Source organism: Lipophrys pholis (assembly GCF_963383615.2).
Source record: "Lipophrys pholis genome assembly, chromosome: 4".
Taxonomy (NCBI): Eukaryota; Metazoa; Chordata; class Actinopteri; order Blenniiformes; family Blenniidae; genus Lipophrys; species Lipophrys pholis.
The window spans coordinates 3,603,578-3,629,103 of NC_137637.1; the positions used below are offsets into that span (position 1 = coordinate 3,603,578).

A 25,526-nucleotide genomic window follows, 5' to 3' on the forward strand; every position below is an offset into this window, starting at 1 on the left:
TATTCTAACTCTTAGAAGTCAAATCAGAGACTCACTGCCCAAAGCTGTCACAGACCGATCAACCACACCTTCAGATTTGTCAATAGTTTATTTTTAGTGATCCAGCTTCCACCCCAGAGTCTCCAAGTTATCTTCAAATGTGGCTTCATTTAAACCAACAGCAGGTCAGTTCCAATTCCAACTAAACTGTTTAAAGACATTTTCCCCCCGATTAGTAATCAATACGAGATCAGATCAACCTATCTCTCATAACATGTTATGGAGCACAAGCCTTTAATTTTGCTGTTGTTAAACCTCTTTTTAAAAATCCCAGGTGTTTTAGCAAGTTACAGGCCGACATCCAACCTTCCTTTGATTTTTAAAATCCTAGAAAAAGTTGTTCCAAGTTGATCTATTTGAGTCTTTTCAGTTGAAATCTGTGCTTGCGTCCAGTTCCTCTCATCGTCTCCTAATGCCAACAGAACAGCAGAAAGTCTCCACCCCAGTCTGGTTCTGCAGGTTCCTTCCTCTTGAAGTTTTTCCTTTCCAGCGTCTCTGCCCAAGTGCAACTGGTAGTTTTTCCTCTGAAATGGCTGAGTTCTATTTGGTGTTAGAGGAAGAGAAAGTGAACTATCAGGAAACCGTTCACAGCCCGTCTTAAGTGAGCTGCGTTTCCTGAGCAGACTGGAGAAGTTAGATGAAGCTGATGATGGGATGAAGGAGGCGGAGCAGGTCTCCTCCATCCCATCATCCACTCGGGTGTAGCTATGGACTGTGGAGACAAACGACACGGTGTGAAAAGACACGTCACAGTGGCAGTTTTCAAAATCCAATACCATTGTGATTATTTTTATTATCAAAATGCATTACAGCTCTTGCTTCTTAAATCTCTTGGGAGGAACAATTGAAATAGTTTCTACTATGATCCGTGTAAAAATTAGACAAAAGCAACATTATGATGTTTTACAGAACAACACGGAGAGAATGCAGCGTCTGTTTTTTTGGGGGCCGGGGGACTCAGAACGGAACCAACAATCAGCTTCCAACCATCTGACAGAACAAAAATATCATGCCATATATTCAGTGTACTATATTTCTCCATACAAGTCTATATCACATTTCTTTCTATACAAGTACACATACTCATAATGTCCTATTGTGTCGTTTATGCTGTCACTCTCTCTCTCTCTCTCTCTCTCACTTTAAGGTGCTGGTTAATTTTGGGTCATAACTCTTTAAATCATCTGTAAAACATTCATGTAAAGTGTTAGTGGGGGTGGGGGGGTGGAGGCCCTGTCCCTCGTTCTTGAAGGAACCCCCCCGCGTGCGGTCCTGAATCAGAGTCTGAGAGGAAACATGGAGGGCGGCGTGAGGCTCCACGCGTCAGTTTGTGAAGACTTCACAGGAGAATAGAAAAATACAGCACTGTGTGGAAACACAGCTCAGAACGTAGCAGCTTCCTGTGGAGAGGCCGGCGCCCGGCGCCTCTACGTCACATGGAATGAAGCGCGACCACAAACCGTCCCCGGACTCGTCACAACCACTTCACCAACGACATCACGACAGGATGAACGCAGCCACGTGAGGGGTGTGTGTGGGGGGTGTTTAGATTTATTGGAGAGAAAAGAAAGAAAAACAAAAGAATGCAGCACCATGAATCTTAAGACCCGCACTTCTCAAGCACAATGTTGGATTTGTACAGTGGGGTCGTCATAATGTGAGAACAAGGCGAAGCTGGAGGAGACGTGAGCTGTTTTCATGTGGCGTGACGCTGCTGATGTGAGGAATGATGTGATTCCAGGGACACACACACCCAAACACACACACACACACACACCTCCAAACTCTACTGCAGCACTCAGACAAACACCCGAGTTCAAGTGCTGCTGAGAAGAAAACATTAAAAAGAAAAAAAGAAAATAAAATACAAATTTCTGTCAAATTCAGTTTTAACCTGGAGATGGTGACAGTACGTGTGTGTGTATGTGTGTGTGTGTTCGTTCCATCTCTGGGGGCAATTTGAGCATACACATGATTCCTGCCTGGTTTTCCATTGATTGTGTGAAGTTTATAAGTCAGTGACCATCTTTGTGCAGAGCGCCATCTTTTTGTTTTATTCAGAAAATAAAGAAAAAATTAAAGTGTGAAGAAGTCCGAGCTTCTCTTGGTTCTGTACATGTGTCTTCTTCCTCCTCCTCCTCCTCCTCGTTGTCCATACACACCCACACTCACACATACGCTGGAGAACAAGTCCTAAAAGCTTCCTGACTGAGTCCGGACCCCGGGCCCCTGCAGGGGGGGGTGCTGGAACTGGCGCTGGGGGTAGTGTGTTGTTGTGGGGGCCGACAGCAGCCGGGAGCCGGCCTGCGGCGCCGCCTGCCCCGGGCTGCCCCCCTTCACCCCTCGACTCGCCGGGACCCCCGGCTCTGTCTTAGTCTGGCCGTGTGCCCTGGGGGGCGGGGCCGGGGCGCTGTTCAAAAGGCTGACTTTTAATTGGCTGCTGCAGTGGGCAAGGCCTCCGTCCACGTTACCGCTCTGCTGGTGTGGAGCGCCCCCCGCTGGCCTGGAGTCCGAGGACGCCGTGGGGGCGGGGCTCAGATAGGCAGTCTGGGGGTGATCCTGGGGCAGTCCTGGGTGGGAGGAGAGGCGGGGGTAGAAGCTGTGGCCTGATGACGGACTGTAGGAACCTGGGAATGGAGACGTGGAGGTCTGCTGGAGGAACGAGGGGCTGTCGGTCTGCCGGGGGCCGTCTGAGGACTGAACACACACACACACACACACATACACACAATTAATTAACAATGGTAAAGTGTGACTAGATATAAACCATGAGGTTCTCCCCTCGCAGGGTTTTATTCCAGAAAGAGTCGAATGTTGACGACCTGGTTATGACTTCTTGGTCATGTGACTTCCCCTGAGAAGCACTCGTCTGTATCATTGATCAGATTTGATCTCATATGAGCATCAGTCAGATCACAAGACAGCAACACTCCACATCAGTCCTTCTGACACTTCTCTCATCTTCACCTGCTTCAGGCCGAAATCTCATCACAATGGTTTTCATCAGGAAGACATCCATACCACCACAATTCCTTTAGTTTCTTAGTTACGATGCCGAATACCACTACGAGTACCTTTTAAATGACATTACAGTTGTTTTCAAAATGTTTTGTTTTCAGAGAAAATGTAACTCGCACTTAAATATTCACTGTGGAGTTTTCCTGACGTTTTAACATATTAAAAAACATACAAACAAACAAAAGTATAACTATATTACTTAATTTGTTTACCAGTGGTTTATTGAACGGGTCTCTGCCACATATTTATCAGATTTTTTCCAAAGAGAAACTAATTTGTTCTATTCTAACAGGTCCGTACGTCCTGCTGGAGTGGAGGGAGCGGCATAAGGCGGAAGGTTGTCGTGACCCGATACTGGTATCAGTATTGGTGCATCCTTAGTTTTTACACCATGTGGCAATGATTTTATTTTCATTTTATTATTGATGAGACCAGAGTAGAAGAAATACATGGAGAGAAAAAGTGATCTATTTTTGTTAAAACAACTAAAAATTACTCGAGTAGAAAAAATAAATCTTTAAAATGTACTTCCCATAAAAGGTCTCACTTCTGCACAGAGAATAAATGAATACACAAAAATAAGACAATTACCACTCATTTCCACAAATTTTCAACCAGCAGTTGTCCAAATAAGTTTACAAATAAACCGAGATTTGTAGCCATCAAACTCGGTTTATGTTTCACCAACTGACGTCCTCTTGAGAAACCTGCCGCAAGGGTTTCTGGGATATCAAAGATGGCGTTGCGACAACTCAAGCGAAAATATCAACATTTGACTGATTCAGTCAGAAAAAAATCCAGACTTTCTCAAAGGAGAAGAAGAAGAGTCTTCAAGCCACGAGAATAGTCTCAAATGTTGTGAAAATGATCATCTTGCGTACAAACGGGATCTGGCCTCTGGAATCTTCGGGCATTTTGTGACAGCAAGACGTCAACAAACCCGGGTAGGTGTTAGCTAAATTTAAATGTTTTTATGAGTGCAATGAGGATTTTCCTTCAGAACGGTATTGACAACGTATTAGAGATGAACATCAACTAAAACAGGGTCCTAAATATTAAATTTTTCCCATGGGGATTCTGGGAGAGGAAATTTAAATCACTGAATTAGTTGCAATGGACATACATTTTGATAAAACCTCATCCTTCATCACTTTAAGAGCCCCTGTGTCCCCTCGGGGGTCTGGAGATGTAATGTGAACCTGGTGAGAATGAGAGCGGGGCAACATTTTATATTGAGCCAACTATCAACCATCCCCCACTGGACAGACTCTATAATCCTTCATGTTGTTCAGCACGTGAGCTGGGGAACCTTTATAGACGGACACATTTTCCAAACAACCTTGAAATAAGCTTGAATAAACATAAAAATAAGTCTTCAGATGGAGTTTGTACTGTGGCTTTGAACACAGCGAGTGTGATGAGGTGTGGTTGGGTTACCTGGTGCGAGTACACCGACGGACTGTAACTGTGTGGACTCTTCATGGGAGAAGCCATCTCGTAGCGATCTGCATCTGAGAACACAGAGAGCAGGTTGGACTCCAACGTGTACAGTCCACTACACACTCCACTTGTGCTGCTTCACACCTGAATCCTTGTCAGTGGAGCCGTCGCTCCTCTGGTAGATGCGCTCCATCTTGATGCTCCTCAGGACTCGCTCCAGAACGCCCTGGCCTTCCCTCAGACGTTCCACAGTGGTGGGGACCATCCTTGAGAAACACACACAGTGTTTATCTGCTGGACAGGAGACTGGAAACAGCTGAAGATGTGTGACATGGAGGCCACAGCGCCGCTCACCACTGGTTGTTGCTGGCCTGAGGGGGCAGGCCCGGCTGCTCCGGAGGACTGACCTCCTCTATCTGCAGGGCGGAAGCAGTGTGCGCCATGGAGGAGGAGAAGGAGCTGTGCGGGGAGGCGGGGAGGTGCATGTGTGGGTGGGGGTGGGGGGAGTCCTTACTGAAGAGGCAGCCGGACTGGGCGGAGGCACCGCTGGCCGGCTCCGGGTCGCGGCTGCTGCTCTGCTTCCTCTTACGGTACTCCAGCAAAGACACCTGAAGTGGCAGAGGGAGGGCGGAGCTTATTGAACGGCAGCGTCTGGACAAGTGACACCAATTGAAGCCGAGACGCCGACTTAGTCACATCATTCACCAAAACTCCACTGAGTGATGAGCAGACTGCATGCACCACACCAGAGGACTCACCTTCGTACAGTAACTACAACTGAAGAAAAACAAAAAAACAAAACACCTGAATCACCATGAGAATGAGCTCTGCTCACGTCCCAGAGTTTTAACTGTACTGCACATCGCTGAGTGTGCTGGCAGCGCACGGTTAGTATCAGACAGCGTCTGAGGCTTTGATGAACGAGCAGGCAACTGTCAATGAACTGCACCATGATGCAACCACACTGAAACAACACCACCGACACTCATCCACGAGCACACACACACACACCTCCACAACTACCAATGAAGATGAGAGCGCTGAGCCCAGCCTCATGTCACCGGGACAGACGGAGGGAACATGGGGGAGGGGGGCACACTGAGGTGGCGGGGGGGGATGATGACCACACAGTCACACACTGACATGGTGGCTCTCGTACACATATACAAGTACGTACACCGACGACATATAAAGAGACGCCTCACTGGCCGCTGGAGCTGATGTGTCAGCATGGCAGCCATCTTGGAGGAGGACTCTCCTCTCCAGTACATTCATTCATATGAACACTTTCTTCACCTAGTTTGGTCAGTAACAAATAACAGATGTGCAGTCATGATCCAGTTTTTGGTCATTTCTAATGAGTGTGGTATAAGAGAAAGATAAATCTCTCTCTCACTCACACAGTACAAGGTGAAATTGTGTTTCAAATTCAATGAGATCAAATCATTTGAATTTGTGTGAAGAGTTCCCTCATCAAAGGAGTGAATGTACAGAAGAGAAGAATGTCCTCATCCAAGATGGCAGCTGGACTGATGCGTCGGCTCCAGCAGTGGGCGAGGTGGTGGACTTGTACATGTGTATGGTGGCTCTTAAATAGGATGATGACAAACATCTGTGCCGTCATCAGAATGTCAGGATCAAAAATGTCCAGAGCGCCAAATATCACAGAGGGATTCAGTCGTATTTGAGTTTGTAGGCCTGATGACCGTTTCACTGATGGCTCCAGAAGACTTTACTTGCTGTGTCTACCCTGAACAACACTAGTCACCACCTTCTCCAAAATGCATGATAAACCTCAATAGTGTGGCTGCTCACACCACATGTTCTCTTTGAGTTAAAGTCGAGAAGCAAGAGAAAGCACCGTGATTATTGTTTGGGTGGTTATGGCATCAAGTCTAAAGTGTATTTTGTTCTGATAATGCAATAATTTGATACGTTGAGAACTGACTCACTAAGCAGAGTCCAACAGTTCAGTGACAACCTCAGACATCTGAACTCCGCGGTTCTGGACTCCCTCTGTAGTGGATCTCTGCAGCTTTGACCGAAGTATGTGAATATGTTTTTGTTGCTCAGCAAACAATCTTTAAAGGAGACATTCGATAGCTTGTCACCTAAACTGAGTCACCTGCACTCTGCCTGCTACTGCAGATGATAAACGTCGACTTTAAGACCCCACCTCTCAGGAAGATAGCACTGAATCCAGAAGAGGAATTACTCTCAAGACAAACCCAAGGTTTCATTCAATGTGGACACGTGCTTTAGTTTTCAGTGCCAAAAATTCTGGTTGAATTGTCTGTTAGACACGTGGGGCTGTGAGGAGGGAGCTTTAAGCCTGGCTACCGCAAGGAGCCAGGGAGTAAAGATATCTGGGCTTCATCCCGACACCATCATGACATTTCATGAACCATCGACCTGGTGAGATAAGATCAATGGATGGACCTTCACACACTTTGATGAGTAGGACTGTGATGAGGTAAAAACTTCTTTCTCTGAACAGCAGTGTTCTGACTGGATGCCGGTTCAGGGGAGGAGATGTCGGAGCATGGTGTGGGTGTGTCGTATGCAGATGCAAAGAAACAATATTTACATGCACACTTCTAAAGATGTAGTTGTAGGGAGAATATTCACCATATTTTGTACTGGCTTGTATTCACTTCTTACAGCTATAGCCTGGTAATCTGGCTTTCCTGTCAGCAGACTAATGGTATGCTGGTTGGCCCTCTGCCTTGGAAGAAAAGTGGAAGAGAGACTTGGCAAAGAGTGTCATAGAGCAATGAGGGAGAGGGAGGGTACTGAGGAAGAGGAGAGGAAGGGTCAAAGCTAGAGAGTCGAAATCATTTCAGATATACACACATAACCATGAATAATATTGCCCCCCGAGTACCTGGTGTGTTGAATTGGACAAAGCAACACGAGAGACCAACTGATTTATTCAGGATTAAAGTCAATGTGAAACACAGAGAAAGGGAAATAACTGCTTATCATGAGGTTTCACTTTATCAAACTGGAAGCTGATGATTCGCAAAGAACAATCACCAAGAGCACTGAGGAGAACTTGCCTTCTTCTTCTGTGGTGGGTTGCTGGTGTGTGGAGGTGTACCACTGTCTGGGTAGCCTCCTCCATAATGAGGCTCCCCATACGGTGACATGGACCCAGGGCCCGTGTCTCCAAGCAGCCCCTGGCCACTGATGGAGCTGTGGAAGGACTCTGCAGGCGAAAAGCCCCCCTCTGACTGGGATGGGCGGCGGTCTGCGGCGACGGGGTTCCCCAGGTTTGCGTTGAGGGGCGAACAGGTGTATATGAGGTTGAACTCTGTCCTGAAGGCCTGCTCCCTGTTAGGGGGGTTTAGGTCCAAAGAAGGGTTTATAGAATTGGTCCCTACAGATGACGGGCCTTGGGAATCTTGACCTGAAGCACATCCAGGAAAAGAGAAGTCATCTGAGGTCAAGGCCAGAGGACTCTCCAGACTGGAGGGCAGCGACAGGTCTGGGAACTGAGGCCGAGAGGAGTCCACGTCGCTCTGAATGCACGGCTGCATGAGAACAGAGCAAGAGGAGGGTGAGGGGCAGACACTAAGGTGAAACTCACATGGTCAGGGGCAACTTTAAGAGACAGGAACGCACCTCTGGAGAGATGGACTCAGGTCGGTGAACAGGCGACGCTTCAGGGGAGGATATGTTCTTAAGAGCAAAAGCAAGGAGTGTTAGTACATTCACTACATCAATGTGTCAGTTTTAATATCACCAACAGGAGAGTTATTCAGTTTTCTGCCATCACTGAGTCACACAGTAGTGTTAGATTTCCTGTCCTACATGGCTCAGTCTCAGGGTGCAACTCTGAACGTGTTGTTCATGTGAACAATGCAAACCGCACTATTACAAATGAAGTACTCCATATGACCTGAGACGAAACCGTGGCCCTTACAAAAACAAAATCCAAGAAAGAACGTTTACCTGAGCAGTATTTTCTCTATGCCTACATTTGATTGTGTGGTTGCAGATGTTTACAGAGGTGTTCTTACTTCAAACTGCAGCGGTGTGTTGCAGCGGCTGGCCGGCAGCGAGGGCATGGGGGAGTACGTCAGTCCGTTCGGGAGCAAGGAGCTGCACGTTGTGTGGAGCAGAGGGTGGAGGGAGTCTTCTGGGAGAGGGGGTGTGATGGGTGACAGTGGGCGAAGCAGGTGGTCCGAGGGTGCTGGTGTGATTTCTGCCTGATACTTGGAGCGGCGCTTCTTGAATGGTGCCGCGAGTTCTGTGAATTTCAAAACATGAGATGTCAGGAAAAACTTCAGGAAAGCCGAGGCCAACACTCCCCAACTATCTACAACCTGGAGGAGTTACAAAGCTCCAACATAAAACAATGACACAGGAAAAGTCGACAGTTGCATCAACTAGCTCAATTCTGCTTGTTTGTGAGAATCCAGCAGGAGGATATTCGTACCACTGGACAGCAGGTTGGGGGTGGATCTGCTACTTGTACTCTGCTGTGAGGACGTGGACTCTGTACTGTCCTCCACACTGGCCGAGCAACTCTCATCCTCCACTTGTTTGATCCATCTCTGCATCAAAAAAGGAGGACAATGAAATACCCTGAAAAGTGCTGAGCTGAGCTTTACTTTGAAAAATAGCCTTACATGAAGTAGAAATAATTTCCACATCAATGAGTGAAAGCCTGCGGGCTCTGCCTGCAGCTCCCGTTACCTTTTTGTAGCAGCCATAAGTGCCGTCCATTTGTAGTGGGCGGGGCCTGCGTTTCTCTGGGTTGAAAGGAGAGCCGAAGCGGACGTAGTGTCTGGGCGCTGTGCAGATGAGTGAAGTGTGGGACAGGCCAGGAAGCATGTTGAGGGTGGTGGCCAGCACCGTGGGGTCAGTGGTTATCCTTAGTGGGCGCTCAATCAGCACCTCTTGGTAAACCTTCTCCCCTCCGGGGATCTTATCGTTCAGCCACTCTGTCACCAGGTACTGAGAACACACACAGACATTAGGATCCCCTCTACATCTGCGCAGCAAGGCCCTAACAGCCCAAATCTTCCTACATGATGTTTATAAAATCAAACCTTTTTGGTCTTGGGGTAGCGCATGTTGCCCTTGTTCATGCAGTTCAGACCCTGACCATCTCCGTCTAGAAGATGGCCTCCGAGTCCACTCTCTCCGTGGCTGTGTTCAGCACCATAAGGACCCTGGGATCCTTCCTCCTCCTGAGCCACACCCTGATCAGTGAATGTCGGAGCCGCTGCCATGGCCGTCGCAGCTGCGGCTGCTGCTGCTGCCTGCTGGGCGAGGGCCTGGCGCTGCCGCCGGGCACGCTGGGAGGAACTCGATCGGTAGCGAGACATCCGACTTTTAGGCCGAGGCTTGGTGGGTCTGGCAGGTTTAGGGGGAGCAACGGGGGCAGGTAGGTTGGGGATTGAGGATTTGTCTTCAATAGACGTGGATTCCTGTAAGAGTATATATGAACACACTACATGAGGCTGACGTAACTCTGGCAATACTACGGACAAAAACAAAAATTCTCTAACTTACAGTGACGTATGTGGTCCGTCGCGTACTGACCCCCACTCCAGTGTTGTGGAGTGAGGCGGTGCTTCCTCTGGGGTTCCCTGCCCCATCCTCCACGTCTACACCGTCATCCTTCACGTCTGCTCCTCCTAGTCTCCTTCTCCGCTTTTCCGGGCTGCTAAAAGTCTGTATAACAAGACAAAAAATAAAAGAATAGTAAACCTTAAGCATTACTAACTGCCCTTTATCGTCACATCAGAACAAGAAACTGTGGCTCACTCTTTTACTGGAGATAATCACTCCATTTTCGTCTACCTCGCCTTCTTCCACCTCTTCCATCTTGACTTCATCAAGCAGTCTCTCCTATAAGCACAGAGACGCAGCACATGAGGAGAACATCTAACCAAGCAGGTGTGCAACCAGTTAAAAGTGGGAAGGGTACGATCCTGAGCAATTTGGAAAGAAGCTTTTCATCCGAGCCATGGGTGGGGGTGCTTTGGGGGGGAAAAACTTGTGTTTCAAACTTGAGTCAATAAAATGAGTGTCAAGTCTCCACATTGATCAGGCAAGAAAAAAAAAATCTCAAACAGATGGGAGTGTGTCCACATGCTCGACAGCTTGAGACAAAAACAGAAAGATCCATTCAGCTAACGCGCCACCAAAAAAAAAAGACGACCATATTCAGACTTGGAGTGCCTTTGCAAGTACGTAACTCCACTAATTCTGAGATAAAAGGGAAAGAGTGAATGAAGCAGTATCAAATGTGAGAGAGGCAATCTAAATGATGTCAGATGAATTAAAGAGCTCAGGCTGCTGTGTTTTTAAACACTAATATTTTCTAATTTTGGGGGCGGGGTTAGCACTTTCGCCTCCGAGCGAGAAGGTCGTGGGTTCAAATACCAGCCGAGCCTTTGTGTGTGGATTTTGCATGTTCTTCCAGTGTGTGCGTAGGTTTCCATCTACGGTCCAAAAACTTGCATGTGAGGTTAATTGGTGACCCTAAATTGCCCCTGGCTGTGAATGTGAGTGTGTTTGCCCTGTGATAGACTGGCGACCTGTACAGGGTGGATCATGCCCTCACCCCGACACAGACCTCTGCGTCACTGGTCCCCTGGAGATCTTTGGCCTCTTGCTGGTGGTCCAGGCTCTGGCTACTGTCTCCAGCCACACTCCCCTCCAGCTCTCTCCTCCGGGCTTTCCTCCGCCGGGTCTCGGCACCAATCAGAGGGGAAGGAGGCACCAAGGAGGGGGTGCTGAGCGGGTTCTCCCTGGGGCTGAGGTTATGCTTCTGCACGGGGCAATTTTGGTTGCCCTTATGGCAGGCACAGTCCACTTTGTAATTACTGGTGAGAAAATATATGGGTTCACTGGAGAAAGTGGCAAGACTTGCAGCACAACAACTTAAGGTCACAGTTAACACATCTTTTATTTATAATTTCCAACCTTGCTTAGCAAACTTTCAGCGCCGTGCTAAACCTAAGGAACTGTAGGAACTGTGCACGGGAAACTCTGAAAAATAATTCAATTGAAACGTGCCCACGTCAAGTGAATCATTGTCTTATCAATACAGGATTACTTTTGAAAATCTTAAGCCACATGGCTCTAACAGCCCTTCTGTAGTAACAACATGAGACGCTACATAAACAACTCTATGAGCTGTGTTATCTGTTAAACATGTTCCACAGCTACAGAAGCAGCAAAAACGAGTCTTTGAGTATGGCTAGGTTGTTAGTTTACGAACTAAGCAACTTTCAGTTCAAGTAGAAATGAGAGGCACCATAATTAATTTAGGCACCAAAAAACTTGGAAAAAATAAAAGTGGTAAGTCAAAGTGTAAAACAATACAAATACTAAACAGTTGATTATTTAGGTGCAAAAACACTATTTAGGTTTGAAATAGAAGAGTTATGAAATTAATGTAATTTACAAACATAACTACAACTCCTAAAACTCTTAACACAATGCTGGAAATGCTTTCAGCAGATTAATGATTTTTACACAAGCGCTTTTAAAACAGCAGAAATGTGAAGTACAGAATAACTGACCAGCTATTGAACTCGTAGTCAAATCCAATGGTGACTTCAGCATCCTTTGTAATCTGAGCGATGGCGTAGATGCACAGGTGGATCATACCGTCTGCAATCATGTGCCTCACCTGCAGAGGGGGTGAGAGTCTCAATAATGACTTCTCTTGGAGACCACTGATAATTACATTTCTCTTCAGAGTTTGTTGGAGTCAGCTGTTGGCTGCTTGACCTGAGCTTAACTTTCTGTTTCATACTTGGAAGAAATGGTCGAGGGTACAAATTCTTATAATCAGAGTATTTCAGCAACACCCTGACCAACTCTGAACATTGGGCCAAAATAAACAAAAACTGTATCACGGGACACACAGCAGACAAACACTGAGGTTAAAAAGAGAAAAGCTTGATGACTGACCTCAGCATTGGGTGTGCATGACCTCCTGATAAAGCGAGCATCATTCCCAAAGGTCCTCGCATCAACACACATCTCCACATCGTTGAATTTGGAGTAGAAGAGCACAAAGGGGTAAGGTCTGGACAAAGAAAAGCCGTACAAGGATGAGTCCACATTGGATGGTTTTACATGTACAGAAGGGTAATAACACACAAAGATCTAAAATCTCACTTTTTGAAAAAGTGTCCATTGACTTCAAACTGTTGCTTGAGCATGACTTTCCCCCGGTACTCGATGATGAGTGTGTCTGGCTCCAGGTTCTTAGCTGCTCGGAGGATTTTCCGATGTTTCTGCACCCGTGTCACTCGGCCCAGCTGAAGCTGCAACCCACAAATCAAACACTTATATTTATTGGGAGAACAGTACAGAAGCTTCACTGAGGTACAATTACATAGCAATGAATGGTAATATGTAGGCATGCAGTTCACTGCCACAAAACTACCAATCAATATTAGCATTTATCACTATGTTGTTGTATAAACTGTCTTATCTGGTACATCATGAGGTCACTGTAGAAAATCCTTTACATGTCTGCTAAGCTTGATGTTAAACTGAGCTCTGATTGAGTCTGGACCAGACCTGCATCTGTGAGCCCAGCACCGTGTTGTTACAGGCCAGCTCGGTGCGGTTGATGGTGTCCATTGTGTCAGCTGAGGCGTGGATCTGTGCGGTGGAAGGGTTGGTGGTGCCGCTCTCCGCCTTGGTGGAGCTGCCAGTGCGGTGGAGCTGCAGCAGCGTCTGAACGTCGGCACTGTACTGGTTCGCCATCGCCTCCTCGTACTGGTCGGTCCACTGGCGGATCTTGCTCTCCCAGCCCTCCACTGTGTTCTCGTCAAGCACGCTGGCCTCGGTGGTGGAGTTCTACACGGGACAGCACAAAGGATGATGCTCAATGGGTTTCTTCAACCAAAGTGGGGCTGGATTTCAAAAGTTTTGAGATCTGAGACGGGTGAAAAGACAGTGAAGCCCAGACAACATATGTCCAGGAAATTGAATGTTGTCAGCAGTCTTTGTAGTGTGAATGCTGAAAGGCTTTGCTGTATGCTTTTTAAGTATCAAAATATTTCCCATACAAAGCGGATGGGAAAGGCACCTCATGGAGGAGATCAAAGCAGGTCCCTTATCACTTCCTTCAGCTTCATCAGCATTACAGTTCAGCTTTATTCAGCATCAGCATTCACACTTGCATTTTCTTCTGGAAGTACAAACTTCTAGTTCGATTTGTATTAGCCAACATTTTGTGTCTTTCATGATAAAAATCACCTTTCTGTGCACAAAGGAAGTGGTGAAACAAACTATGCTAAAAACGTGTTTGACGTTTGTGTTTTTGCTTTTCTACTAGTGTGTCTTACGTCACTGGAAGACAAATTCTTCTTTAATATTAGCACATTTGTAAGACACATGCAATCGTGGGATGAGCAGCAGAGCCAAGTCTTAGGGTTGTGTTTTTGTGTGTAGTTTCCTCAAAAGGCTCCATCTGCTAATAGCTTTGTACCACAAACAACAACTTCACAACCAAGTCAAGATAAGTGATCTTACCTTCATCCTCATGGACTTCCTGGATCCCTCTCTGAAAGCCTGAAAGAAAGAAAATAAACTCATAACAGAGCCATTCAACATGTTTGTAATGGAAAATAAAAGTCCCTCACTGTATCTGTATCAAGTGTTATTGTCAGCTGATAGGCAGCAGCGCTCACCTTCACCTTCTTGCCCTTTGGAGTCCCACGGGCCTTTTCTGTGCTCTTCTTCCTCTTTTTGGACTTGTTCCTTTTAACGCGGTTGACAGTGAGCTTGATGCTGGTGGGAGTATGCTGGGTGGCGGTGTACGAGATGGTGGACGGCGACACCTCTTCATCGCCACTCTCTGTTGCACTGCTTTCTCCAGCTACAAAAACAAACGAGAAGTGAATTCGTTGGATATCACAAACAGAAAAAACAGTCGCAGCTTTGTGTTGTGAATGAGCCACATTACCCGAGACATTTTCAGTTTTCCTGTGCTGGCCGTCTGCTCCTTTCCTCCTGTCGAGGCCCCTGTGATAAAACCCATGAACACAAAAGGACAGCTCATTCATGGTGCCATCATACAATAGTGATTTTGGAATTTAATGTAAAAATAATAATAATAATGATACCAAAAGTGGGATTATTAACAATACTGGAAGTGGTGTGTGGGTGCTAGAAAATGCTATAACAGCCTGGCGCAGGGCATTTATCTTCCACTCAGACCCAAAGATAACATGATACGGCGCACAGTGGAGATCTCAGTGGACTCGGGGCAGGTGTGGATGGGTCCATGTCTAACCTGCAGTTGTCACATTTGATGAGCAGGCCGTTGGGCGTCCGGCTGCAATGACACCAGGGGGCCACAGCTCCGTCCTCCTCGGAGGAGCTGTCGCTGTCGGCTGAGTTGTCTTCTGTATCTTGGTGGTAGCGGGAGCTGCGTACCACACCGTTGAGATCCATGTGGGTAATGATGGTTTGGGAGAGCGGGGAGGCGGGTGGGGTGGGGGGAGGGGGCGCGCCATAGTTGTGATCCTGACAACACACAACGGAAGACTGTTGCATCTTCAAACAACGAGTGTTCAGGCAACAAAAAAAAAAAAAAGGGAAACGGAAAATGGAGACGTATGAAAATGAGGGCAAAAAAAACAGGTATGTGAAACAGTACAGCTGTTAATAACAGAAGTAGTCTGTAGTAACAGAGAACTAACAGCAGAAGAGATATCTACGTATTCAAACTACAAGAACAACCAGTTCACAGTCTCATTGTTACTGTTGTATTATTATACAAACAGAAACTAGAAAGGATTAGGAAAAAAGAAAGGCAGGACAGATTTAACTGGGTTATTACTGTAGCTTCTGAAACATTCACTACTGGAGCCAGCCTAACTCATAATTAGAAAGAATTAAACATTTCATTCAAAAGGACATGCTTGAATTAGAACTGTTGATTGCAAAAGAAGAGTGTGAACTTACAGCATAAGGTAGTCCCCGATACCCATGACTCTGTGCACTCCCACAGCTGTGGTTGTTGTAGTTTTTCTCATTCACTGCAGGACTCGCTTCAACTGACTCAGGGCTGGAAAAAATACAGTAAAGGGCATCAGTGCCACAATCACGGATTTAGTCTCCATCTTCATGTAAACCAGCATTTTTCACAACCACTAGATAAGGAAGAATTTCAGTGTGAGACAGTCAGTCGGTCAGTAGGTGGAGCTGAGACCCTGCAGGTGACTTGGAACCAGGAAAAGAAGGTGAGCCGCCATTATGTTAGGCAACCCTTTTGGCCTTTAATGAAAGACTGAGGATGTGGTGAGGCAGACCATGTTATTCAAATGTGGAATAAGCTTTACAGTTTCAAAAGAATCTAAGTGACTTTAAACCCCAGCAGAGACATGCAACACACACACACACACACACACACACACACACACACACACACACACACACACACACACACACACACACACACACACACACACACACACACACACACACACACACACACACACACACACACACACACACACACACACACACACACACACACACACACACACACACACACACACACACACACACACACACACACACACACAGAGAGTGGACAGAACCTCATGCATTTCCTTCATTTGTATTTGCTCAACTTGAACTGTATTGTTTGCTGCAGGGCACCACCCACAGAGATGATGCTTTCAGCAGTCTTGGAGAACAAAACTATTCAAGACGAATTGGAAGTAAACTAATGACACATAACTGGAAAACAATGGAAAAACTTCAGACACACTGTATTAACATTTCTGGCTGTTCTAAAGGTTTTAAAACAAAGAAAGCCAGTTGAATGCTGATTGTCTAAATATATTTATTTGTAACCTACATGATGTGACAACACGGTTAAGCTGACCTCAGTAGTCACACAATACTAACTTACTGTACATTTACGTCACTACTTAGCAATAGCAGATAAAATAAACATTTGTGCTTTTGGCAGTTGCTTTGTGGCTGTAAAAATCTTTCTTTAGCACTGGTTAATGCCATGTTTGTAAAGAACATGCATGTGTGGGTTGAGCAGTGTGTGGGGCGTCGCCTTGAGAAATATGGGAGAGGAGAGGAGGCAATGACCCAAACCCTATGAAACACTGCTCAGCTCATCCCGAATGTGCCGTCAGTGCCGATCTAATCCACCAAACGAGAATCAACAGGAAAGAAAACGCTGTTTGACAGAGTAGATTTGGAAACTTTCTCATGGACTCAATTTACAGACTCTACTGCTCATCCCACACATGCAGATTCCTTACAAATGCAGCACAGCACCACCCACAGTTTGAGTATAGAGATTTTTTGCCCCCAGTTTTGAAACATCAATGACAACATCAACATCAACGACACTCATTGACTGATGTCAATGAGTGTCGTGTTTGTGTGTTTTCATACAGGACACAGAGAGCAAGTTGTTTAACACAGTGATTAGGTTTTGATGCAATCAATACTACATGCACATGTCCAGAGAAGACCAGCTATAGGCGAGTCACTTCAAGTACATCTCCTAAAGACAGAAGTACATTGGAAAACTTTATTGCATCTCAACAAACTGACACGTTAAACGTATTTTGAGTTTCAATTATGACAAATGTGTTTGTTCGTTATTTAGTTTTATTTGTTTGTAGATGCAATAGTACCTATAAGCAAAGCCAAGAAGATTTCATGTAGTGTCCATACAGATATTCTTATTCTATTTGAATCCATGTTCACCAATAAATTCACCATTCAGCTTTGAGTTTGGTACGTGTGACGTAGTTTCCCAGTTCCAGAAGTGAAAGGCTTTTGCAGGTCAAAAATGAGAAATCAACTGAAACGTAAACACAGTGTGTGGTAACGCAGTAACAATGACTTACTCGGATCCAGCAGCCATATCTGAGTAAGACGTTTCAGGTGTGGTGACTCCCAGCGCGATTACTATGCTCATGACGTCCAGCACAGCGACGCGTGGGAGGGGGGGAAGAGGGGGAGGGAGGGGGAGGGGGGAGGGGAGGGGAGGGGAGGGACAGGATGGGACGGGGAAGGGGGGGAAGAGGAGATGCACAGAGAGGAATCACAGGGTCCCAACTGCAGGCACAGAGCACTCCAGAGGTGGGGCGCCTCCGAGCCGTAGCCCAGGGCTCGCGGTCATGGGGGATCTGAGGAGAGGGCACAAGAAACAGACCGTCAGTTCGACACGGACGCCGTACGGAGCAGAGTCAAACCAAAACTACATGCCACCCTGGGGTTATGCATTTTTCATTCATCAACAGACTGAATTCTTTTATAGGCTGGTGGCCATCCATTAAACTCTGAAAGTAATTAACTAACATTTTCCTGTGAGTCAATAACACTTGTTCTCTTCATGTATAGATTATGCTTTTCAAATTTATTTACAAGTCTGAGCTGGAATGTTTGAAGATCTGCGGCCAGCTGATATGTCAACAAAAAAAACCTGTGTTGCTAATGTGCCCACGCCCCTCCAAATGAAACATGTGTAGTGAGCATTTTAATGCGCCATTATTAAAGAAGTCATTTTTATTTGTCAAGTATGAAAAAGTAGAGATTGTAGGCAGTCCTGGAAGGAAGAATCTAACATAAATTCCACGACCACTCACAGAGTGAGTTGGTGAGTGACCAAGGATTTGAAATGAAGCTGGAACTTCCAAAATTGTTCAATGAAAATGCAGAACAAGTCTAGCCCCACTTTGCTTTGGCCCTATAAGAAGATCTCAATCAGGGCCCAACCAATTAATCGGCCAGCCGGTTTAATCGGCTGATAATAGCCATCAGACACTACTCAGTAATCTGCCAAATGCTGGCCAATTGACACAGGTATTCATTAGAGCCGAGATTTCCCTAACATTCAATATTGAAAAATACATTATCAATTATTTCAATAAAGCCTTTTGTGTTTAAGTGTTGCTACTTTTCCATATTTGCCACCTGCTCGCTCACCCCACTAATGCCTCAAGTTGGCAGATAGACGCAACATAGCGTCGCAAAAGAAAAAACAACAACCTGATGTAAAAGGTGATTTCACCCATCCAACGCTGAGCAGAAAATGTCCAGAGAATGCAAACAAACATGTTTCAACCAAAAGTTCAAGCAGGACAAATTGATTCTAGCACCTCCGGAGCTGTGTGTTTGACTGGAGGGAGCGTGTTCTTAGTGTTTTTTGTCATTGTGCTCAGCTCTGCCTCAGAACACACGTGGGTGAATATTAAATACCGAGCACACTTTGATTGTATCATACTGGCTTCTCATTCATTTTATGACCCTCAGTGCCATAAAGTTTAATCTTGTTCAGTGAGATTCCAGAAATTTAAACACAGTGAATGTTTCAGGTCGTGTCAGGTGAGCTTAAGCTGTGTCAAACATGTGGTTCGTAGGCCAAAACAGGGACAACAGAGGGTCCAGTCCAGCCTGTGAGACAAGCTGTATTGAACGAGACATCTCACTGTATATTGCACCGGGAAATATTGTTTAAAAATGGCATCATGTTGAAATTGTAAATTTCCTGTATGTATTCATGTATTCATTCATTTGCAGTAAAACATTTGGATTTGTGGATGTTTTATGCATTATTGTGCTGTGATGTCACTGGTCTGACCTCCTCTAGCTTCTCACTGAACCAAAACGAGCTTTACCCCACTGGCTTAAAATCTACAAAAAGCTATTTTGTTTTTGGATTTTTAAATGTCTTAATTCACATAGATTGAGACTATTTATTTCCCAGAGTGTTAGTGCCCTTTTTCACGTCACATTTTTGATTTATTTTATGTTCAAATTGTTCATCAATTATTGAACAGTACGTCTGATTAAAGTATCTGAAAATAGTAAAAAGTTTTCCCTTCAATTTATATCTTTTTATCAAGTGTTTGGAAATATATCTAAGCCATCAAAAGCAGGTATTTTGTCTTTTTTATTGAAAAAAGTATTCAATAGGCCAAAAGATAACTTCAGAAATATAGGAGAGGAGGCAATGACCCAAACCCTATGAAACACTGCTCAGCTCATCCAGAGTGTACCATCAGTGCCGATCTAATCCACCAAACGATCAAGAGGAAAGAAAACGCTGTTTGGTAGAGAAGATTTGGAAACTTTCTCATGGACGCAATTTAACGACTCTGCTGCTCATCCCACACATGCAGATTCATTACAAATGCAGCACAATTCAAGAGCGTAATAACCAGGCTTGGCAGTGACATAAAACAGTTTCTCTATCTTGCTTTCTCCATCAGAAGAGAAGAAGGTGATCAACATACAGTCTGAGTGTGTGTGTGTGTGTGTGTGTGTGTGTGTGTGTGTGTGTGTACACACTATAGTGGGAATGGTCCTATTTTTATAGTTGTAGTTCTTAAAACCAGTAGAGGGAGCACTACCCACAGTTTGAGTATAGAGATTTTTAGCCCACAGTTTTGAAACATCAATGACTTCACTTCTGGGGCATAACAGCTTGTTGCAATGACACGACACCCATTGACTGATGTCAATGAGTGTCGTGTTTGTGTGTTTTCATACAGGACACAGAGAGCAAGTTATTTAACACAGTGATTAGGTTTTGATGCAATCAATGCTGCATGCACATGTCCACAGGAGACCAGCTATAGGCGAGTCACTACAAGTACATCTAAACATAGAGGTACATTGGAAAGTGGCAGCCGAAACATGTCAGCAATCTGTAGGGCTGAACGATTTTGGAAAATAATCTAATTGCGATTTTTTCCCCTCAATTTTGCAATTGCGATTTAATATGGCATTATTTTTTCAAGGTCCTCTTCTCATATATTTTTCAACAAACACAAGCAATAAATCAATCTGTATTATAATAAACAATATCAGATTTATTATACATAAATTGTTCTTTCTTACAGGCTAGGCTTATGTCAAATGAAGAATGTATTAATATGAAAGACAGTTTATTTATCTTCTACTTCAATTACAGTTGTAAACTTACTAAATACTGTGACTTGCAGTCTTGTAAGCATTCACCACAACAAGCCAACCGCTTGTCCATTGTGCTTATCAAAGCCGTGAACCCAGGTTTGGTCACTATACTAATGCAGGGTTTGACATTAAGGATTTTGAGCGGTTTGCTAATCTACATTGCAGTAGGGATGCACGGATCCACGTGTTTTCACTTCCGATCCGATCCAGATACTTAAATTTGTATATCTGCCGATACGATTCTGATAGCAGAGCTCTGTTTGCTTTATTATTATTATTATTGTCATTATTGTTGACTTTAAATGAGGCTGTAATAAACTCCTCTCTATGTATGCATAGATTCTCTCAAAGGACAACTTGAGGTTAGTATATGGTCAGAAAAGGAAGCAGTACAAACTACTTTTGGATGTCATCATTTCATAATAAACTAGTTCTATCTTTAGAACCTCAGAATCACTTTATTAATCCCTGGGGTAATTATTTAGCAATGCAGCACAAACAGCAGTGCTTCCAACTCTAACACAAAACAAATGATTGGGACTATTTTCAGCGGAGTAGGACGCAGCTTCACGGAGGTGTGAATCGACTGCTACAGCGGAGGAGCGAGCTGATCATTGTTTTGATACCGCGGTCAGTGCCGTTCTCCTTGGTGAGCTGGAGTTTTAAAACGGTGAAGTATGTTGACAATGCGACCGCCTTGGTAAAATCCGTCCAAACGGCAACATGTTGTCATGAAAAGCTGTATAGCACAGTACTACTTCCCTAGCCTACTTGCTGGCTGCAAACTGTGGAATGGATTTCTGACTCATTACTCCACGTCTCATTGAGACCCGCCTCCCTTCAGGAAATCCAGTCCACAGTTTGCAGCCAGCAAGCAGAGCAGCAACAGGGAAACACTTGTCGAGTCATTTCAGCAACAGCAAAGGACAGACGAGGCTCATGGATCAGAAATCTCTGCACTTTGGATCGGAAATTTACGATCCATGAATTACGTTGATATTGGAACCCGATCCCGGATCGGATCGGCTCCATCCCTAAAAAACCACTAGCCTGTTCGGGCAAGTTGGGCAAGTCGTCACGTGACCAGATCACGTGAGCAGTCAAATCGCATCCCTTGCGATTAGAATATCCAGTTTTATCATATCACGATATTATCGCAAATGCAATTAATCGTTCAGCCCTAGTTATCGGTCGTTAAAAAGAATTCAAAAGCAGACATACCAGCATGTTGTGCCTCCAGTGAATTGGGGGTTAGCCATGATGAGCCAGCCAATTCCCACCACTACGTTGTACACATTTGGATTGTGGAACAACATTGCATCTTTCTATTTACAAGATCTCCATTCAGGAGCAGCTGAGTTTATAACTTCTGGTGGATGGGACACTGGTCCATCGCAGGTAAGTCTCCAGCGTATGCCGATACTCATTTATACATGCTAACTTGAATAGCGCAAAGACACAACCCAGTGGGAAGGCCAGGGATCGAACTTGCATGCCCCGTCCAGTAAAAGGTTGACTCTGTTTAACGTTACGTGTAATCAATGCCAGTAGAGAGCGCTTATTCTCAAACCCTGGACTTGTGAAAATTTAACTTAGTTCCACAATGGGCCAAAACAGACAGAATCACCTGTCTCTGATGGCTATTAAGAATGTTGTTTTCAGAAATTTTGACTTAACCAGCCCCAAAGACTTCTCAGCCAGGAACACAAGCAAGAGAGCCTGGTAAAGGCTGTTACAGTTTTGTGTGTGTGTGTGCATGATGCATGGGGGAGGCAGAGAAAGAATAGCCTAGGGGCCCATGACTACCATAATCATTCCCTGCTCATGATTATATTACTTTCACATTACACAGGGAAGCCATCTTTACATGAGTGTATATACTAAATATGCTGAGTCACACTGACAATGAAGCCCTGGGAAGCAGCTCCAAGTGTGTGTAGTTGGAATGAAATCTGGCTGCGGACATGGTGCGATAGACCTGCATGGTGATCCATAACAGACCTTCAGCTTGGAGGAAGGGGAGGCTATTCAAAGACCTAAAAAAAAAAACCCAAGCAGGGGCTGTACAGTGCTGCGGGCCCCCTCTCCAAAGGTTGCACTAACACGGAGAACCAACAGGAGGCGTCGTCAGGTCAGTCGCTGAAGGGTGAGTCATCTACCAGGAGGCCCTGCCCTCTGGTCATGTGACTGCTGAAACACTGACCCACACTGCTCTGCTCCTCGCCTGCTCACACACAGGCAGAGCGAACAGCAGAAAGAGGAACAGGCCTGTTTGAGCTCCGTTCACATACTGAGGAGACCATTTGTTTTACAGCAAACTCCTCTTCTGTTCAAATGGACAACAATCACACACTGCTCACATTCTGCACATCATGTTGCAACCTTTACAGCCAATGAAGTGCAATGGGGAACCACTGTTGCTGATTTTAAAGCCTTTCCTAAAGATTTATTGTTTTATTTTTTGCTTTAATTTGTTAACTTTTTTGTCTCCACATAAACATAAAGGTGAAGCAGCATCATTTGAGGCAGTGAGAGCAAACATCTTTCCTCATTGAAATAAACTTTTTTTCCCCTGAGACTTTTATTTTGATTCATCCATCGTGAGCTTACTGAGAGCTGCTGTGGAAAACTCGACACTTGAGACAGGCAGTGTCCTGTAGAGCTGCTGTGAATAGTTGACGAATGGCAATTCATCAACTCGTAGTTTTAATAATAGGAAGACTATTTATGTTTGGTCTCCCCTCTCAAACTGTTCACTTGGTAAGTAATTGTCCTCCGCACCACTCTGTGCGCTGTGCTCACGCTGATGGTTAAACCCGCTACCCTCTTTCTCCCTCTTCAGTGTTTTAATATGAAAATGACGGCAGGTATCAATGTCAGAAGCAAGCGCCAGAGGCACAGTGCAGGGTATACAGCGTACACCCACTCATTTTCCAGTCAGCACTGCACACACCCACTTCCAAATCCTCCATGATGCACCACTCAGCAGTATCTACGAGCCAGATTGCCGATTTTTTCCCCCCTATAAGATGACAAAGCTGTGACCCGCCCAACTCAGAATATATTCACTGATCTGATTGGTTAATGTCTATGTTTAGTGTCCACCATGAGGCCTGACGAGCCAATCAGAGGCAGAGTTGGGTGGATCATTATGAAGTATTGCTAACTGCTAAATTACACTGAATTTATGTGATAATGGGCTGCTTTGAAAGAAGGCAATAATCAAGCATTTACCCACTTTTACAGATAGAAAATTTGTCATTGGTGGAAGCACAATTGTCCTGAGGACATAGTTTAAAGAGACATAATTTAGCTGACTATTGAACAATTCCAATTTGTCACCTCAAACCATTATTAAATACTATTCGATGTACAGTAGAATTTAAAATAAGAATTCATTTCATTAATCCAATAAAATGTGATTTAAACAAAACCGCAGCAGAAGTGCAGAAAAGCTGCATGTGTCAATAATCTTCAAGCCTCCTGTCAGAGGTTTCAAACCCAGGTTGGACTACTGGTAGAATAACTCCTGGTGACGCACTCTCACTCCAAGATCAGGGACCTCTATCATGACCTGGTCAGATCAGTTTGCCCATCCTGCTAGATGCACGCAACAGGAGGTAAGCTCCTTTTGAGCGACTGTCCCGCTTTTGTTACAAAGGCATAAAGACATGCAGAGCTCAGCTACAATGGATAACCAGTAGCTCTAATTCTATGATTGCAGCAAGGTAAATATGTAATATGTGTCCTTCAACATAAGGTTGCTTATGACAACTAGTAAATTAATACACAGAATTGTCAACAGATTATTTCTTCGAATTGTAATATTTGCCGTTTTAAAGCAGAGTTGTGTGCGGCTGACTGAAAAAGAGGGCAGCATGGGAAGAGAAAACAGAAGGACAAAGTTTGTAACATATTCCAATATCCTGATATTCAGTGGAGCCCAGGGGTTCCTGATTCAGAGCCTTTAAAAAAAAACCAAAAAAACACTGGATGCAGAGTCTCCTGTGGAAGATCAGTGGCTCACTAAAATAACCAGCTCGCTCCGACTTAGCTTACAAAGGGAGTCACTAGTTGGGCCTCTTCCAAAAGTGCCAGACGGTGAAGCAGTGAGGTAAATTCCATATGAAGAAGGAAAGCCTTTCTTTACCTCCCTCTCTCTCCTTCTCTTCTCCCCCCCACCTCCCTCCCTTGTTCCTCTGGCCATGAATAAAAGGCTCAAATTACCATCGGTCTCAACAAAGTCTTTTCTCCTCACTAGAACAGAGGCCATTTTGGAGACAAGTCGAATGGGGGAGGGACATCCACACAAAATGAACAGCAAAGGAGACCCTCACATTATCTCTGTCTTAACACACTTGTCTTCCTACATTGTTAATCACTGCCAGGATTCACACTGACGATAATTTTAATTTGTTGTAATTTCAAAACATGTCTCTAGAGAGAAACAATGATCACATTCCTTCAACCATGGAAGCATACACAGCTTCAAGATAAGCAGTCTGCAAGCTACTGAATAACCTATACCCATTTCACTAACGGGCCATCCACACGCGGACGCTGGTTCATGTAAACAAGCTGTTTTTGGCCTGTCATCCATACGAGGCTGGGTTTTAGGAGCCCGAAAACTGGGTTTTATGAACACCCCAAGGTGTGGACGGCAAAGACGATCATCTGTGGAAAAAAGATGACGTAATCGCCCCCCTCTCCCTCTCCCCACCACCGCGGTCCGCAATGTCATCAAATAACCACAACAATCACGAATGACAAGCTCCGGTGGAGCTGCAGAAGCTCCTGGCGCGAGCAGCAAGAGGACCAGGGCCATAGACCTATAGTACTCAGAGTTGTCTGAGGTTTACAAACAGGAGTCTACTTCTAAATTTCTATGTACTCCATCTCTTCTTCTGCACTTTTGGTGTGCTTGGTGAGTCACAGCGTGCCTAAAGGCCTGGCATATGTACTACATGCCCTGAAGCCTCGTGTTGAGCTGTGATCATAGTGACGCGGAGACAGAATCTTTTTTGAGAACCCCAGGGAGAAAAAAGATCGTTTTGGCCTATGTGGATGTGGCCTGAATGAAGTGA

The 25,526-nt window shown here is 45.1% G+C and overlaps 1 protein-coding gene across 4 annotated transcripts in view; it reads right to left on the minus strand.

Moving 5' to 3' along the window:
• Positions 1–779: 779 nt before the first annotated feature.
• setd5 (SET domain containing 5) overlaps positions 780–25,526 on the minus strand; it is a 41,221-nt gene continuing 16,474 nt past the window's right edge. Inside the window, exons 2-24 of one of the 4 annotated variants that reach the window (XM_080460772.1) lie at positions 17,370–17,651; positions 15,451–15,553; positions 14,777–15,009; positions 14,447–14,505; positions 14,172–14,359; positions 14,014–14,052; positions 13,054–13,335; positions 12,646–12,794; positions 12,436–12,553; positions 12,042–12,151; positions 11,078–11,339; positions 10,276–10,359; positions 10,021–10,182; positions 9,555–9,935; positions 9,199–9,459; positions 8,939–9,056; positions 8,520–8,749; positions 8,122–8,178; positions 7,557–8,030; positions 4,852–5,105; positions 4,642–4,763; positions 4,495–4,568; positions 780–2,736 (exon numbers count right to left, since the gene is read on the minus strand). In XM_080460772.1, coding sequence (XP_080316898.1) covers positions 2,233–2,736; positions 4,495–4,568; positions 4,642–4,763; positions 4,852–5,105; positions 7,557–8,030; positions 8,122–8,178; positions 8,520–8,749; positions 8,939–9,056; positions 9,199–9,459; positions 9,555–9,935; positions 10,021–10,182; positions 10,276–10,359; positions 11,078–11,339; positions 12,042–12,151; positions 12,436–12,553; positions 12,646–12,794; positions 13,054–13,335; positions 14,014–14,052; positions 14,172–14,359; positions 14,447–14,505; positions 14,777–15,009; positions 15,451–15,553; positions 17,370–17,440 — 4,335 coding nt within the window. In that variant the 5' untranslated portion in view covers positions 17,441–17,651 and the 3' untranslated portion in view covers positions 780–2,232. Of the gene's footprint in view, positions 2,737–4,494; positions 4,569–4,641; positions 4,764–4,851; positions 5,106–7,556; positions 8,031–8,121; positions 8,179–8,519; positions 8,750–8,938; positions 9,057–9,198; positions 9,460–9,554; positions 9,936–10,020; positions 10,183–10,275; positions 10,360–11,077; positions 11,340–12,041; positions 12,152–12,435; positions 12,554–12,645; positions 12,795–13,053; positions 13,336–14,013; positions 14,053–14,171; positions 14,360–14,446; positions 14,506–14,776; positions 15,040–15,450; positions 15,554–17,369; positions 17,652–25,526 lie in introns of all 4 variants that reach the window. The other 3 variants (XM_080460770.1, XM_080460771.1, XM_080460769.1) reach the window with 3 other exon arrangements.